Source organism: Anomaloglossus baeobatrachus, chromosome 7 (assembly GCF_048569485.1).
Source record: "Anomaloglossus baeobatrachus isolate aAnoBae1 chromosome 7, aAnoBae1.hap1, whole genome shotgun sequence".
NCBI classification, from domain to species: Eukaryota; Metazoa; Chordata; class Amphibia; order Anura; family Aromobatidae; genus Anomaloglossus; species Anomaloglossus baeobatrachus.
In genome coordinates this window covers 11,917,768-11,934,077 of record NC_134359.1, presented here as the reverse complement: position 1 = coordinate 11,934,077, position 16,310 = coordinate 11,917,768, and the positions used below count along the sequence as shown (strand labels likewise).

Genomic DNA, 16,310 nt, shown 5'->3' with positions numbered 1-16,310 from the left:
ATTACAAACACTTCTGCAGCTCTCTTTTCACAGTGCTATCCTCTCTGTTCTACAACAGACGAAATGGAGAAAAGCTTGACACGCCCAATGGAATAGGTCACTCACCACACATCCATGGAGTGCAACGATATGAAGTCCGCCAGGTGGACTATAACTTGAATAAGAGGAAAAATATCGGCACATCCAACGTAAAATAATTTCTTTCTTTATTTTCACATGGTATTAAAAAAGTCCATCCATATTCAGAAGACCCTGACGATAGGCTAACATTTTTAGTGAGCTCTAGACATTTATAGGTAAAGATTAACAATATAGTTAGAGACAATCAGTAACACATGACTAAAAATCACACCATAGTATAGAGTATCTCATATAAAGTACCATTAATAGTATCTCAGCAATGACATAGAGCAAGTCGTATTTAATCTCATTGCAATGACCTGTGTGACTGAACACATTGAAAGGAGAAAAAAAAAAAAGGGGGGATTTTAACTATATTGTTGATCTTTATCTATAAATGTCTAGAGCTCACTAAAAATGTTAGCCTATGATTAAGGACGCTCTTTTGCATCGGAAACACGTCAGGGTCTTCTGTATATGGATGGACTTTTTTAATACCATGTGAAAATAAAGAAAGAAATTATTTTACGTTGGATGTGCCGATATTTTTCCTCTCTGTTCTACTACACCTCCCCCCCACACTGTCTGCTGTGGGATGAGAGCTGCACATGCAGCGGTGTTTGTAATGACACACAGCTCTGCTCTCCTCTCCATTGTAATTGCAGTGGATGCCATCAGTCCTATCATCAGGAGAGCAGAGCTGTGTGTCATTACATGTCTCACACAGACTTTCCAGGAGGTCTCTTTTTTTTCCTGCATGATGCCTCCTGTTTAATTAGTCGATGTCATGCAGGTAAAAAAATAAATGCCCCCAAAGAAAAATCATTGTTACATTTCAGAAGCAGGATGGGAATCTTCTCCTGATCTGGATCGGTACCAGTCATTACAGAACGTCTGGAGCTCGGTCTGTCTGACTATTCCTGCTCTGGGTTTCTTGGCATCTCATCTGTAGAGGGAACCGTCTGGATAAAGCCTGGAGGCGATGAAATCTGCACATTACAGATAAAGCTGCGCTCGCTAATGAGAAGTCACACTCGTGAAGGATTTCACAAATCTTTCTTTTGTTACCTGACACAATGGGACGTTAGGAACGAGGAGCAATTGTCTTATTTTCTAATCTTCTCATTTATGACCATTTATTTTATTTAACATTTTATGTTCAAAGAACCTGATTGGATGGAGATTAATGCGAAAGTATCATGTTATCAAGTGTCATTAGTGGGCGAACAAATGGCACAAAATGTATCAAAATGTATCACATGTGGATGGAATCTGAGCCATCAAGAACAGAAAGAGAAACACCGGTAATCCGAGTGTAATGATATCAGTCTTCCCCGGTCCATGATGACATCACCCTTCCCTGGTCCATGCTGGCATCACCCTTCCCTGGTCCATGATGACATCACGCTTCCCTGGTCCATGATGACATCACACTTCCCTGGTCCATGATGACATCACCCTTCCCCGGTCCATGATGACATCACATCCCCTCAGTTACTCACATATTCCCTTATTTGCTCCACTCTTAAATACATAACTATTAATGACTTACAGACTAATTCGATTCTTAAGAAGTCTTTAACACCGAGATTTTCCAAGAAGACCCCGGATGAGCTTGCGGTCTTAAAGAAGAATGAGATGTCAATGCTGAAATCCAACAGGAAAGTGGGAAAATAGAGATAAGACGTCCCAGAGGTGAAAGAGGCCGAATTCCAAAAGCTTCCTGGGAAGTAAAAAATAAGTTCTTTTCATAATGCTGTAACTGCACGGAATATGCAGGAAGCACATAAACGTATATGTATATACTCACTGTCACCATAACAGCGCAGAGCTCCCACCCGCCAGGCGGCTTCAGACCCCGACCGGTTTGTGTCACCGATTACAACCTGGGAGACTGGTAAGTGTTCTTTAAAGGTAAGAAATCCAATATCACTGGACCTGTATGGCGGAGTAAAGGGAGAGGAAAGAAGAGAATGGGGAAAAAGGAGGAGGAGGAAAAGAAGAGAAGGATGAAGAAGGGGGAGAGAAAGACGGAAAGGGAAGGTAGAATGAAGAAATGGAAAACAGGAAAGGAGGAAAATGGAGGTAAAGAAGAGAAGGATCAAGAAAGGGAGAAAGAGAGGGAAAGGGAAGGCAGAAGAAGAAATGGAAAAGGGGAGTAGAGGAAATGAAGAAGGGGAAAAAGGAGGAAAAGGCAGACAAAAAAAAAAGAATAAAGAATGAAACAGAAAAAAGAAAAAAAGGGTGGAAAATTGAAAAGGAGGAAAAGTAAATGTTAGATTGCCGAAGTTGAAAAATAGGATGGAAAAAAAGAGAAGGTCAAACCATGAAGAGGATAAAAAGGGGAGATGAGGGGGGAGAAGAAAAAAATGTGTTAAACGGAACAGGAAAGAGGAAAAAGGAAGGAAGAAAGGGGGAATAAAAATATAGGAATTGAGGAGAAATTAAAAGATAAAGAGATAAGAAAAAAAGAAGAAAAACAAGTTAGAGGAATAAACATGAACAAGAGTGAGATGCAAAAAGGCAGAAAAGAAGTAGAAGATTAAGAAAGGACAGAGGGAGAAGAAATAGCAAAGGACAAAGTCAAGGGAAGAAAAGGAAGACAAAAAGTAAAGAAAAAAAAGGAGATTGATAGAAAAAAATGCCAAAGAGGAATAAATAGATGAGAAAAAAAATAAGAAAATACAGAAAAGAAATGGTAAAGAAGACAAAAACAGAGGAGGAGAATGAGGATATGAGGAAAATGAAGAAGGAGGGGGGTATTAATGAAGAAGGGGAGGGGGGAGGAGAACATTAAGGAAGACAGGTGATATATGGGCAAAAGGAAGAAAGAAAGAGAAGAAGAATAGTGGAAAAGGCAATGAGAATCAGGGAAGAAAATAACATAAGAATATGGACAAGAATAGACGGGAAAGAAAACGGGAAGTTATAAAGTAAAAGCATCCGGGTAAGAAGGAAGCGAAGCAGCGGTCACTGATTTACAGTATGGTGATCCCAAGAGCTTACACTCACACAGCGCAATAACAGAACATGTGATTGATAGTAACAGGGGATATACTGGAGACTAAGATGTGAAATTACAGAGAAAAAAAGCAACGTTTACTGAGATACAGAATATCACATCTGATGGAGACAAGAAGCAACGGCCGCCTGGAGCGTGGCCGCGTCACAGTCACGTTACTCCTCATCTTCCTCATTTGCTCCTCTTGTCTGTTCACAGAAGGATTTTTCCATATTTATCAGGTTCAGGGACCGGGGAGCAGAGATCTTGTGTTACAGTAAATGCAGCTGATAAGATGAATAAAACAGCGTGGGGACTTTATTTCTGCCTCTGGATGGTTTATTCATAGGAATGATCGTGGAGCAGATTTACAAGAAAAATCCCCTCTAATTCCTGTCCATATAATGGCGACATTAGAGGCTCTTCTTTCATGAGCAGCTGTGGTGATGGGTGGCGGACTCGGATATAACGACAACTACAAAAGTGTAAGAAAGTTACTGTAAACCGGAGACAAAGTGTCTGTGTCCTCCAAATTCCATAGAATATTTAAATAATGATCTAAAGTTGTGTAAAATATGAAACTTTAATAATAGAAAATGTATAAAAAGGTGTGTCCCGGGAGCTTGGCCTGGTTTCCCTCCACTGCTGTGCTGTTAAGGCTACTTTCACACATCCGGTTTGAGCACTGCGGCTCAATCTGGCTGTGAAAACTATGCAACGGATGCGGCGAAAACACCGCATCCTTTGCATAAGTTTTTACATGCGGCCCGTCCGTTTTTTTCCGGTTGTGGCATGCTACTGAGCATGCGCAGTGGAAAAAAACGCATGCGGCGAGCGGATGCGTTTTTTTCCGCATCGTGCCGCATCCGGCCTCCATAGGTATGCATTGAAAAATGCGCCTCAGCAGCCGGATGCGGCGCGATGCGGTGTTTTTTGCCGGAGCAAAAAACGTTGCAGGGAACGTTCGATCCGGCCGCGGCATCGGCTAAATCTGCCGCATGCGGCCAAAACCAGACCGAACGCAAGCCCCTGCGGCACAATACGGCACTAATGTAAGTCTATGCAAAAAAACCCGCAACCAGCGTTACAAAAGCCGGTTGCGGTTTTTCTGCAGAACGCCGTATTGTGCCGCAGAGCAAAAATCCGGATGTGTGAAAGTAGCCTAAGAAACCTAGCTGCAGCAGGAGCCTCTCCCCTAGCTCTTGTTCCCAGCCAAAAAAATGTAACAGGTTGGCAAGAGGTTAACCCCTTTATGTTCTCTGCAGAATTTCTACAAGTCTATCTGAGTCAGGAACATGTAAAAGATCCTGCAGAAAGACACAGAGAATAGTGTCTCGTGTGTAAATGTATCAATTCTATTTATTGTTACTTTTATAAATAACATCAACTTCAGTAAATCCCAGTCACAGGTGATTTCTCACCTCGCACCCCCCAGTAACGGCCGCCTCTCACACCTCCTCTCCTCCTGTTGTGATAAACTCCGAAAACTTCCATCCAGACCCTGACTCCTGCATCCGCAGCCCCTTAATTCCCGGAGGTTCATGGTCTGATCAGGAAAGATAAAAGTGCTTTCTGTTCCTGTGCTTTGATTTCTAGCAGTGCCTATATGAGCCGCCGTCACATCCCGCGCCGTCACATCCCGCGCCGTCACATCCCGCGCCGTCCTCCACTCTTCCAGTTAGCGGCAGACTCCATGTTTCACATCTCAGCAGGACACAAAATCCAAAAGACATTTTATATCGAGAGGTCAAATGGAACAACTTCCCCGCAGCCGCCGAGCAAATACCAAGAAGGCTTCTGCTAACATAGAACATTTTGCTTCTTTGGGGCCTCAAGAAATTTCCTGGACACGGAAATTTTACTAATTGTCACTCAAATGTTCCGAAATCCATCAAGATTTCTTGCTTGCTGTCAGTGAATGGTAACACAATCCACTTCAGGGAAGTTTCTTTTGTGAGTTTTTCTTTTTGTTTTTGCATTTTTGATTTCTCCAAGCGACACACCCAGCTCTGCTGCATGCACACATAACATATAGAAGTGGCCGTGTCAGGGGCTCCGTTCTTACCAGTCGCTCCGGTCAGCGTCGCAGTTGCAGTAATGCCGCATGTCAATGCAGCTTTCCTCCAGGCCGCAGGTGCACTGCCCAGGTAACGACCCACCCCAGTACGTGTGCCGCGCATTGCCTCTTCCGATCCACCAGGTAAAGGGGGCGCCATCTGCAAACACCCAACAGAAAGCAACACTGGAGGTTACAGGAATCCGTGCGATCACATCATGGGGTTGTAGGAGTTAATCTGGGCACTTGTACAATTGATTATGGCCGAGGTAATCCTGCGCTGTGACCGCTCCACATGTCCAACCCCAACAGCAGCCACTGGCGGCCATTACCCACATCAAATTACACAATATCCTGATTAAAGGGACATCTGTCCAGGGGGGGCGCTGGTCTGTCCAGTGGGGGGCGCTGGTCTGTCCAGTGGGGGGCGCTGGTCTGTCCAGTGGGGGGCGCTGGTCTGTCCAGGGGGGGGCGCTGGTCTGTCCACTCGTTATATTACAAAACATAATGTGCTAATGTCTTGTGATCTAAGAATCCTTTTTTTTTATATACAGAGGAAGAACCTGATTTATAGACAACATATTTTTTTTTCAATGTACGCCTTTACTAGTTATATAAGATGCAATATATTTTCTCTGTATTGATTCCTAATTGTTTAATAAAAAAGATCTGATTTAAAAAACATAATGTGCTAATGTCTGATGGTAATAGCACGGTGTATACAGGGTCGGCCATCACCCCATATACACAAACACTCACTGAGAAAACTACAGGATGAGGCTGCGGAAAAGTTATCAGCGCAGACAGGTGCAGACACATGGAGGCAGATCAGCAGCAACGACTGATGGATTCTACAACAGCAAAGAAAACAAATCTGCGGATTCCCTTCACAGCTATTGTGAAACCGACGAGGAGAATTTACATATTCATTAGAGTAATGCATTACATTAATTACACATTATAAATGACGAGACATCAGATTGTCACATCCTAGATTATTTCCTGCAACAAAAATTCATTTCAACATCATCAGAAACAATTTATCATATCTTGGTGGCTGATAATCAGCAAATGGAACAGAGCAACCCAAAGATTGCACAGAAAAACACCGCAATATACAATACAATATCTACACTGCAGACCTATATAGAAGAATATAACTACTATAATACTGCCCCTATATGCAATAATATAACTACTATAATACTGCCCCCTATGTACAAGAATATAACTACTATAATACTGCCCCTATGTACAAGAATATAACTACTATAATACTGCCCCTATGTACAAGAATATAACTACTATAATACTGCCCCTATGTACAAGAATATATCTACTATAATACTGCCTCCTATATACAAGAATATATCTACTATAATACTACTCCTATATACAAGAATATATCTACTATAATATTGCCCCCTATGTACAAGAATATATCTACTATAATACTGCCCCCTATATACAAGAATATAACTACTATAATACTGCCCCCTATGTACAAGAATATAACTACTATAATACTGCCCCTATGTACAATAATATAACTACTATAATACTGCCCCTATGTACAAGAATATATCTACTATAATACTGCCTCCTATATACAAGAATATAACTACTATAATACTGCTCCTATGTACAAGAATATATCTACTATAATATTGCCCCCTATGTACAAGAATATATCTACTATAATACTGCCCCCTATGTACAAGAATATAACTACTATAATACTGCCCCCTATGTACAAGAATATAACTACTATAATACTGCCCCTATGTACAAGAATATATCTACTATAATACTGCCTCCTATATACAAGAATATAACTACTATAATACTGCCTCCTATATAGAAGAATATATCTACTATAATATTGCCCCCTATGTACAAGAATATATCTACTATAATACTGCCCCTATGTACAAGAATATAACTACTATAATACTGCCCCCTATGTACAAGAATATAACTACTATAATACTGCCCCTATGTACAATAATATAACTACTATAATACTGCCCCTATGTACAAGAATATATCTACTATAATACTGCCTCCTATATACAAGAATATAACTACTATAATACTGCTCCTATGTACAAGAATATATCTACTATAATATTGCCCCCTATGTACAAGAATATATCTACTATAATTCTGCCCCCTATGTACAAGAATATAACTACTATAATACTGCCCCCTATGTACAAGAATATAACTACTATAATACTGCCCCTATGTACAAGAATATATCTACTATAATACTGCCTCCTATATACAAGAATATAACTACTATAATACTGCCTCCTATATACAAGAATATAACTACTATAATACTGCCCCTATGTACAAGAATATAACTACTATAATACTGCCCCTATGTACAAGAATATAACTACTATAATACTGCCCCTATGTACAAGAATATATCTACTATAATACTGCCTCCTATATACAAGAATATAACTACTATAATACTGCCTCCTATATACAAGAATATAACTACTATAATACTGCCCCTATGTACAAGAATATAACTACTATAATACTGCCCCCTATGTACAAGAATATAACTACTATAATACTGCCCCTATGTACAAGAATATATCTACTATAATACTGCCTCCTATATACAAGAATATAACTACTATAATACTGCCCCTATGTACAAGAATATAACTACTATAATACTGCCCCCTATGTACAAGAATATAACTACTATAATACTGCCCCCTATGTTCAAGAATATAACTACTATAATACTGCTCCTATGTACAAGAATATATCTACTATAATACTGCCTCCTATATACAAGAATATATCTACTATAATACTGCCCCCTATGTACAAGAATATAACTACTATAATACTGCCCCCTATGTACAAGAATATAACTACTATAATACTGCCCCTATGTACAAGAATATATCTACTATAATACTGCCTCCTATATACAAGAATATAACTACTATAATACTGCCCCTATGTACAAGAATATATCTACTATAATACTGCCTCCTATATACAAGAATATATCTACTATAATACTGCCCCCTATGTACAAGAATATAACTACTATAATACTGCCCCTATGTACAAGAATATAACTACTATAATACTGCCCCTATGTATAAGAATATATCTACTATAATACTGCCCCCTATATACAAGAATATAACTACTATAAACTGCCCCCTATGTACAAGAATATAACTACTATAATACTGCCCCTATGTACAAGAATATAACTACTATAATACTGCCCCTATGTACAAGAATATAACTACTATAATACTGCCCCAATGTACAAGAATATATCTACTATAATACTGCCCCCTATATACAAGAATATAACTACTATAAACTGCCCCCTATGTACAAGAATATAACTACTATAATACTGCCCCTATGTATAAGAATATATCTACTATAATACTGCCCCCTATATACAAGAATATAACTACTATAAACTGCCCCCTATGTACAAGAATATAACTACTATAATACTGCCCCTATGTACAAGAATATAACTACTATAATACTGCCGCTATGTACAAGAATATATCTACTATAATACTGCCCCCTATATACAAGAATATAACTACTATAAACTGCCCCCTATGTACAAGAATATAACTACTATAATACTGCTCCTATGTACAAGAATATAACTACTATAATACTGCTCCTATGTACAAGAATATAACTACTATAATATTGCTCCTATATTATACAATAACATTGACCAGGTGATGAAAAGCCTTTGATTTATGACTTCTATTTGCCTATTTCAGTCCCTATGGAGCAGAATTGCTGCCCTAATAACACATTGACCGCTGTGAGAGACGGTGCACAGAATTCGACATGTGCTGTCCCCTATTGGCCAGTATAATGGCGTCCCTTTGTACATAATAAGGGGCAGTATGAGGTTGAGCAGTCGTCTCGTTCCTTCTTCTGTTACGTGTTTATTCTTCTTGTAGATATTCGTGAAGCATTAGTCGCAGTCGCCCCCTCAGCGCCGCTCGCTCTCATCTCATTTGTCTGTCCTCGTCCTCCTCTGTGAATATTCATTTCCATGGTAAGATCCTCCAGAATATAAAGCAGAGCGTCTCCTACATAAATTCACAGATCGATGCTTCCCCGGGATAATCATAGTGACGCGGCGCTGATTACACGGACGCAGCGGGGGGCGACGACTTGTTATTTCAAAACATATTATCAAAATCTGCACTAAATGTAACATCATTACCGCGCAGAGCTCGCGCTCCGTCTACACAAACGCCTAATTATAGAGGAGCTTCTGCTGCTTTATGTGACTGCCCTCGGGGAAGGAGATGACAATATAACGATAATCAATAAAGCTCCTGTAATAAAGCTTATATTACACCGATATTACACGGATACAATGCAAAGGTATTAAAGGAAAGTGTTTAAACAACTCTCTCCTCTAGGGAGGAGCTATCAACCTGGGCGTGGCTCAGAGCAGCCAATAAGATCCCAGTTTTTATGGATACTGCCGCCTGATAGGTATTTAGGAGGTACAGCTCCGCCCTCTAGGGGCTGTATAAGTCCGTCCCCCGCGGAGTATAAAGTCGTTGTGCTGCCTTTATTCCCTCTACTGTAAGGATTCCACATTGTAGCAGACAGGATCGGGTTTTCTTCATCGCATTCATCTCGCCTTTTGTTTCCCTTCAGTTATTTATGTCATTTTTCGGTGCACGCAGCGATGGAAGAGCAAGGATCTGCCCCAGAGAAAGAAGATTTATAGGGAATAAAATAAAATAAAAAGGAAGGTGCATACACATCGTGACACCAGAGTGACCAGGTCCGGTCATTATTGATTTACCACACAATTACTGCATCTGATTATTCCTTTCTACACAGGGTGGGGCCTGAGGTCTGGAGTGTCAGACACCGCTGTTACCTTAGGCTATGTGTCCACGGTAGAATGTACCTGCGGATTTTTCTGCATGAAAATCCGTGACTTTCACGGCAAATCTGCACCTTTTTTTTGCCGCGGATTTGCAGCGGATTTACCGCGAATTTGCCGCGGATTTTGATGCGGATTTTTTTTTTTTCCCCATTCTATACCCAAAATCCACACCAAAATCCGTAACAATAATTGACATGCTGCAGATTTTTCCGGATCAAAATCCGCGGCAAATCCGCCGCGGAAAAATCCGCAGCATGGACACAGCATTTCCAAAATGCCATTGAAATGGCTTGGAAGTGCCGCTGCTGCAGATTTTCGGAAAATCCGCGGTAAATCCGTGGCAAATCCGCGGCAAAATCCGCGCAAAATCCCTAGCGTGGGCACATAGCCTTACACGTCACTGCTACTTCTGTATCTCCAGTGTCTCTGCTCTTATTGTGCATTTCGGGCTTCCCGTGACTCTTGGATCCCCGGTCCCTCCTGTGTATTTTGCATTATTGGATACAGACAGAAGAGGTCTATATACAAGAAAAACATATAGGCCCTTTACAGTCCAATAACGCACCATAATACACAATTCCAGCTGTTGTGGAGGTGGATGTGGCCCCTTTACCTCTTGGACCCCTGTGCAAATGCAAAAGGCTGCTCCAATGAAATGTCTGCCCCTGGTCTTCTGTGCCTCCTTTGGCTCCTTTTTTCTTTGTACATCTTGAACCCCTTGGTCTTCCTGTGCCCCATGTGCTCCTTGTGTTTCCTATGTATGGCGCCCTGGACAAGCCAGGACGTCACAGGTACTGCAACAACACACCCCACACCCCGGCTAGGCACACCGAAGTCAGACAAAAATCCTTGGTGCCTCCCTCCAGGGGCTGATGTCCACACCAAGGGGTGGAGCCAGGCGGTTGGCCCCACCCATCGAGGAGTTCACAGTCTTGGAGGCGGGAAAAGGAAGTGGGAGATCAGTTAGGGAGTTGAAGAGTGAAGTGGTAGTAGAGGAGACTGACCGTGTCCGGGTGCGTGGCCCGGGCACATACAGCAAGGTTGGCAGACGGTGGTGACCATCTGCAGGCGAGGCTGATTGACGTGAACCGTAAGGACCGGGGACGGGCGGTGGCCTGCCGGTACCGGATCGGGGAGCGAAGAGAAGTCAACACCATTCGGCAGGGCCTATGGAGCCCGACCAGGCTTGGAGTCGCCGTAAAACCGGTCAAATCCATTAGCGAAGGGAACCTCTGGGGTTTCCCAGCAGTCAAGACCCGATTGAAGGCAACCGCTCTAACCGTGAAGGGAAATACAGTCACCGCCAAGGCTACAGTTCCCAGGGCCACAGCCTGCGGGCAAAAGGGGCTCCAACGGCATCCATCCAAGCTGGGGAGCGGGTTACCGGTGGGAAGCCACCAGAACCGAGAACATAACACAGGTGCAGGGAAAGGCAGTCACCGCCAACCTACCGGGAGAAGAACCACCGCAGCCATCTGTGGGACCCGTCCATCCAGCCGTTTGTTTTACTGGAGACTTTGCATTCATCATTGGCTGAGTGAGTACCACGGTGCCGTGCGGCACCGCGCTGCCCCCGTGACCCTGCAGCTCACCAGGCCCCGTAACCCACCTGCCATTCCTCCATCACCGGGCCCCGGGACAACCAACCCCCCTACCCACGGAGGGGAAGAACAACATCCAAGCTGCTCCCTGTCATCGCTCCCGGGATCCCCGTCCAGAGCAGCGGTCGTGTCATAATTTCACCACAACCGTGGGTGGCGTCACGGACAATAAATCCCCAAAACCATTCCCCCTTTTCACTCACGGGCGAGGAGCGCCGCTCGAGTCCCCGGCATCCGGCCAACTGCTCGAGCCACCACCGAGCAGCAGCAGCAGCCGGACCCGAGCAGTGGGTGAGCGCAGCGTCCCCTCCTCCGCCTGCGACAACTTGGCGTCACGAACAGGATCTTACCGCTCTGCCGTCTGGTAGAGGTGCGCCTTTTGACCGCCGGAGGTGTCCGGCCGAAAATCTTGAGAAGCCGCCATTTTGGGCGCGGAAAGTCCCCGCTCGAGCGTCTCCTCGAGCAGTGGAGGCGCGAAAGCCGAAACCCCGCCCCTGTGGAGGAGGAGCCGGAAAAAGACTAAGGGGGACGGATGGCGTCTGGCCGCATGTAGCCCGCGGCTATAAAAGCAGGGACGCCAGGACCCTGCGGCCATCACGTGGTTCCTGGAAGAGGCCGCCGCAGCGATGCACCAACTGTCCCGCAGCACCGTAGCCCCCGCGCCCGGGACCGCGGCGTGGGTGGAGGTCCGGACCGCTCAGCTACAACAACGGCTGCAGATCCGTGTGCAGCTCCTCTTGGAGGAGTGGGAGGCCGACATGGCGGAGGTGGTGGCGGCCATACGGAGACGCGAGGTGGAGGGAGTTCTGGAAAGGTGGGTAAGTGACCCACGCCCCTGTACCCCTAGCGGGTCGGTCATTGCGGCCAAGGGGCCCGGTCTACGCACGCTCGCCCTGCTACCTCCCCCGCTACCCGTGTTGGCTGCCGCTGCCCCGTCACTAGGCCTGCTACCATCACAACCGGTAGCGGTACCCTGCTAATCCGCCCAGGCGGACCGACCTGCAGTAGAAGCCCGTGACCACCCTGAACCGCTTCCGTGGAAGAAGCCGAAGGCTGAGCCGGTCCGCGAGGATACACCGGAGGCACCTATGACCGTGCCTGGCCCCGTACCGCCCCCGGCAGCCCATCTCGTGCAGGAGGAGGCGGAGGCTCAGCGGGAGAGGACCCCTGTACCCGTTCCCCATGCCTCGGCTGAGGCAGCACTCCAGGCCATGTCTCCGCGGGACCTGCCGCCCTGAACGCTAGTAGTGGGCAGTGTGAAGGAGCCTCCTGCACCTCCTGTGTCCTCTATGTCTCTTGTACCTCCTGTGCCCTCTATGCCTCTTGTACCTCCTGTGCCCTCTATGCCTCTTGTACCTCCTGTGCCCTCTATACCTCCTGCACCTCCTGTGCCCTCTATGCCTCCTGCACCTCCTGTGTCCTCTATGCCTCCTGCACCTCCTGTGCCCTCTATGCCTCCTGCACCTCCTGTGTCCTCTATGCCTCCTACACCTCCTGTGCCCTCTATGCCTCCTGCACCTCCTGTGTCCTCTATGCCTCTTGTACCTCCTGTGCCCTCTATACCTCCTGCACCTCCTGTGCCCTCTATGCCTCCTGCACCTCCTGTGCCCTCTATGCCTCTTGTACCTCCTGTGCCCTCTATGCCTCTTGTACCTCCTGTGCCCTCTATACCTCCTGCACCTCCTGTGCCCTCTATACCTCCTGCACCTCCTGTGCCCTCTATGCCTCTTGTACCTCCTGTGTCCTCTATGCCTCTTGTACCTCCTGTGCCCTCTATGCCTCCTGCACCTCCTGTGTCCTCTATGCCTCTTGCACCTCCTGTGTCCTCTATACCTCCTGCACCTCCTGTGCCCTCTATGCCTCTTGTACCTCCTGTGTCCTCTATGCCTCTTGTACCTCCTGTGCCCTCTATGCCTCCTGCACCTCCTGTGTCCTCTATGCCTCTTGTACCTCCTGTGCCCTCTATGCCTCCTGCACCTCCTGTGTCCTCTATGCCTCTTGCACCTCCTGTGCCCTCTATGCCTCCTGCACCTCCTGTGCCCTCTATGCCTCTTGTACCTCCTGTGTCCTCTATGCCTCTTGTACCTCCTGTGCCCTCTATGCCTCCTGCACCTCCTGTGTCCTCTATGCCTCTTGCACCTCCTGTGTCCTCTATGCCTCCTGCACACTATGTTTTCTGTAACTCCTTTGCCTGTTATATGCTTTGTGCCTTTTGAAACCCTTGGGACCCATGAGCCCGTAGTTTTCTCTATATTTTGCACCGTTGAGCACTCTGTAGCGCTCGTGCCCCTCATGTCTCCTGGGCACCTCCTGCATCTGCTGCACTTAGTTGGTGCCCTGGGCCGCCTGTGCCCCAGGTACTTTCTGCACTTTGTGTCCCTGCACATCCGGCGCCTCGTTTTAATCTATTCAGTGAATGCTGAAAAAGAAAACTGAGTAATCTCCTAATGCCATCAAGAACAGGCGCTACAGCCATCACCCACGAAGCAGAATATACAAGAAGGACCAATTTATTAATTCCTCTCTGGTACTTTTCTTGTAATATGAATGGAAAGTCTTTGCAATGTTCAGGAAGCCAAAATGAAGAGTCATCGTGAGGCCGGATCCCCGCGGAGCTGCCTCTCTAAGGTCAAGAATCTCCTTGCGATTTGAGCCCATTGTGCGATGTTCGGCCTTGCTTAGAATTGTACAAGAGACGACACAATGCAGAAGAGAGCGATGCAATGCAGAAGAGAGCGACACAATGCAGAAGAGAGCGACACAATGCAGAAGAGAGCGACACAATGCAGGAGAGAGCGACACAATGCAGGAGAGAGCGACGCAATGCAGGAGAGCGACACAATGCAGGAGAGAGCGACACAATGCAGGAGAGAGCGACACAATGCAGGAGAGCGACAATGCAGAAGAGAGCGACAAAATGCAGAAGAGAGCGACACAATGCAGGAGAGAGCGACACAATGCAGGAGAGCGACACAATGCAGAAGAGAGCGACACAATGCAGAAGAGAGCGACACAATGCAGAAGAGAGCGACACAATGCAGGAGAGAGCGACACAATGCAGGAGAGAGCGACACAATGCAGGAGAGAGCGACACAATGCAGGAGAGAGCGACACAATGCAGGAGAGAGCGACACAATGCAGGAGAGCGACACAATGCAGAAGAGAGCGACACAATGCAGGAGAGCGACACAATGCAGGAGAGAGCGACACAATGCAGGAGAGCGACACAATGCAGAAGAGAGCGACACAATGCAGGAGAGAGCGACACAATGCAGGAGAGCGACACAATGCAGGAGAGAGCGACACAATGCAGGAGAGCGACACAATGCAGGAGAGAGCGACACAATGCAGGAGAGAGCGACACAATGCAGGAGAGCGACACAATGCAGAAGAGAGCGACACAATGCAGAAGAGAGCGACACAATGCAGGAGAGAGCGACACAATGCAGGAGAGCGACACAATGCAGAAGAGAGCGACACAATGCAGGAGAGAGCGACACAATGCAGAAGAGAGCGATACAATGCAGGAGAGAGCGACACAATGCAGGAGAGTGACACAATGCAGGAGAGAGCGACACAATGCAGGAGAGAGCGACACAATGCAGGAGAGCGACACAATGCAGGAGAGAGCGACACAATGCAGGAGAGAGCGACACAATGCAGGAGAGCGACACAATGCAGAAGAGAGCGACACAATGCAGAAGAGAGCGACACAATGCAGGAGAGAGCGACACAATGCAGGAGAGCGACACAATGCAGAAGAGAGCGACACAATGCAGAAGAGAGCGACACAATGCAGAAGAGAGCGACACAATGCAGGAGAGAGCGACACAATGCAGGAGAGAGCGACACAATGCAGGAGAGCGACACAATGCAGGAGAGAGCGACACAATGCAGGAGAGAGCGACACAATGCAGGAGAGCGACACAATGCAGAAGAGAGCGACACAATGCAGAAGAGAGCGACACAATGCAGGAGAGAGCGACACAATGCAGGAGAGAGCGACACAATGCAGGAGAGCGACACAATGCAGAAGAGAGCGACACAATGCAGGAGAGAGCGACACAATGCAGGAGAGAGCGACACAATGCAGGAGAGAGCGACACAATGCAAAAGAGAGCGATACAATGCAGGAGAGAGCGACACAATGCAGGAGAGCGACACAATGCAGGAGAGCGACACAATGCAGAAGAGAGCGACACAATGCAAAAGAGAGCGACACAATGCAGAAGAGAGCGACACAATGCAGGAGAGAGCGACACAATGCAAAAGAGAGCGACACAATGCAGAAGAGAGCGACACAATGCAGGGGAGCGACACAATGCAGGAGAGTGACACAATGCAGAAGAGAGCGACACAATGCAGGGGAGCGACACAATGCAGGAGAGAGCGACAATGCAGAAGACAGTGACAATGCAGGAGAGCGACACAATGCAGAAGAGAGCGACACAATGCAGGGGAGCGACACAATGCAGGGGAGCGACACAATGCAGAAGAGAGCGACACAATGCAGGGGAGCGACACAATGCAGGAGAGTGACACAATGCAGAAGAGAGCGACACAATGCAGGGGAGCGACACAATGCAGGAG

General features: G+C 46.2%; 1 protein-coding gene across 1 annotated transcript in view; it reads right to left on the bottom strand.

The window, feature by feature from the left end:
* CNTNAP5 (contactin associated protein family member 5) overlaps nucleotides 1–16,310 on the bottom strand; it is a 356,337-nt gene that overhangs the window by 44,543 nt on the left and 295,484 nt on the right. The window contains exons 14-16 of the mRNA XM_075317029.1: nucleotides 5,187–5,337; nucleotides 1,931–2,058; nucleotides 1,673–1,843 (exon numbers count right to left, since the gene is read on the bottom strand). Of these exons, the coding sequence (XP_075173144.1) occupies nucleotides 1,673–1,843; nucleotides 1,931–2,058; nucleotides 5,187–5,337 (450 nt within the window). The remainder of the gene's footprint in view (nucleotides 1–1,672; nucleotides 1,844–1,930; nucleotides 2,059–5,186; nucleotides 5,338–16,310) is intronic.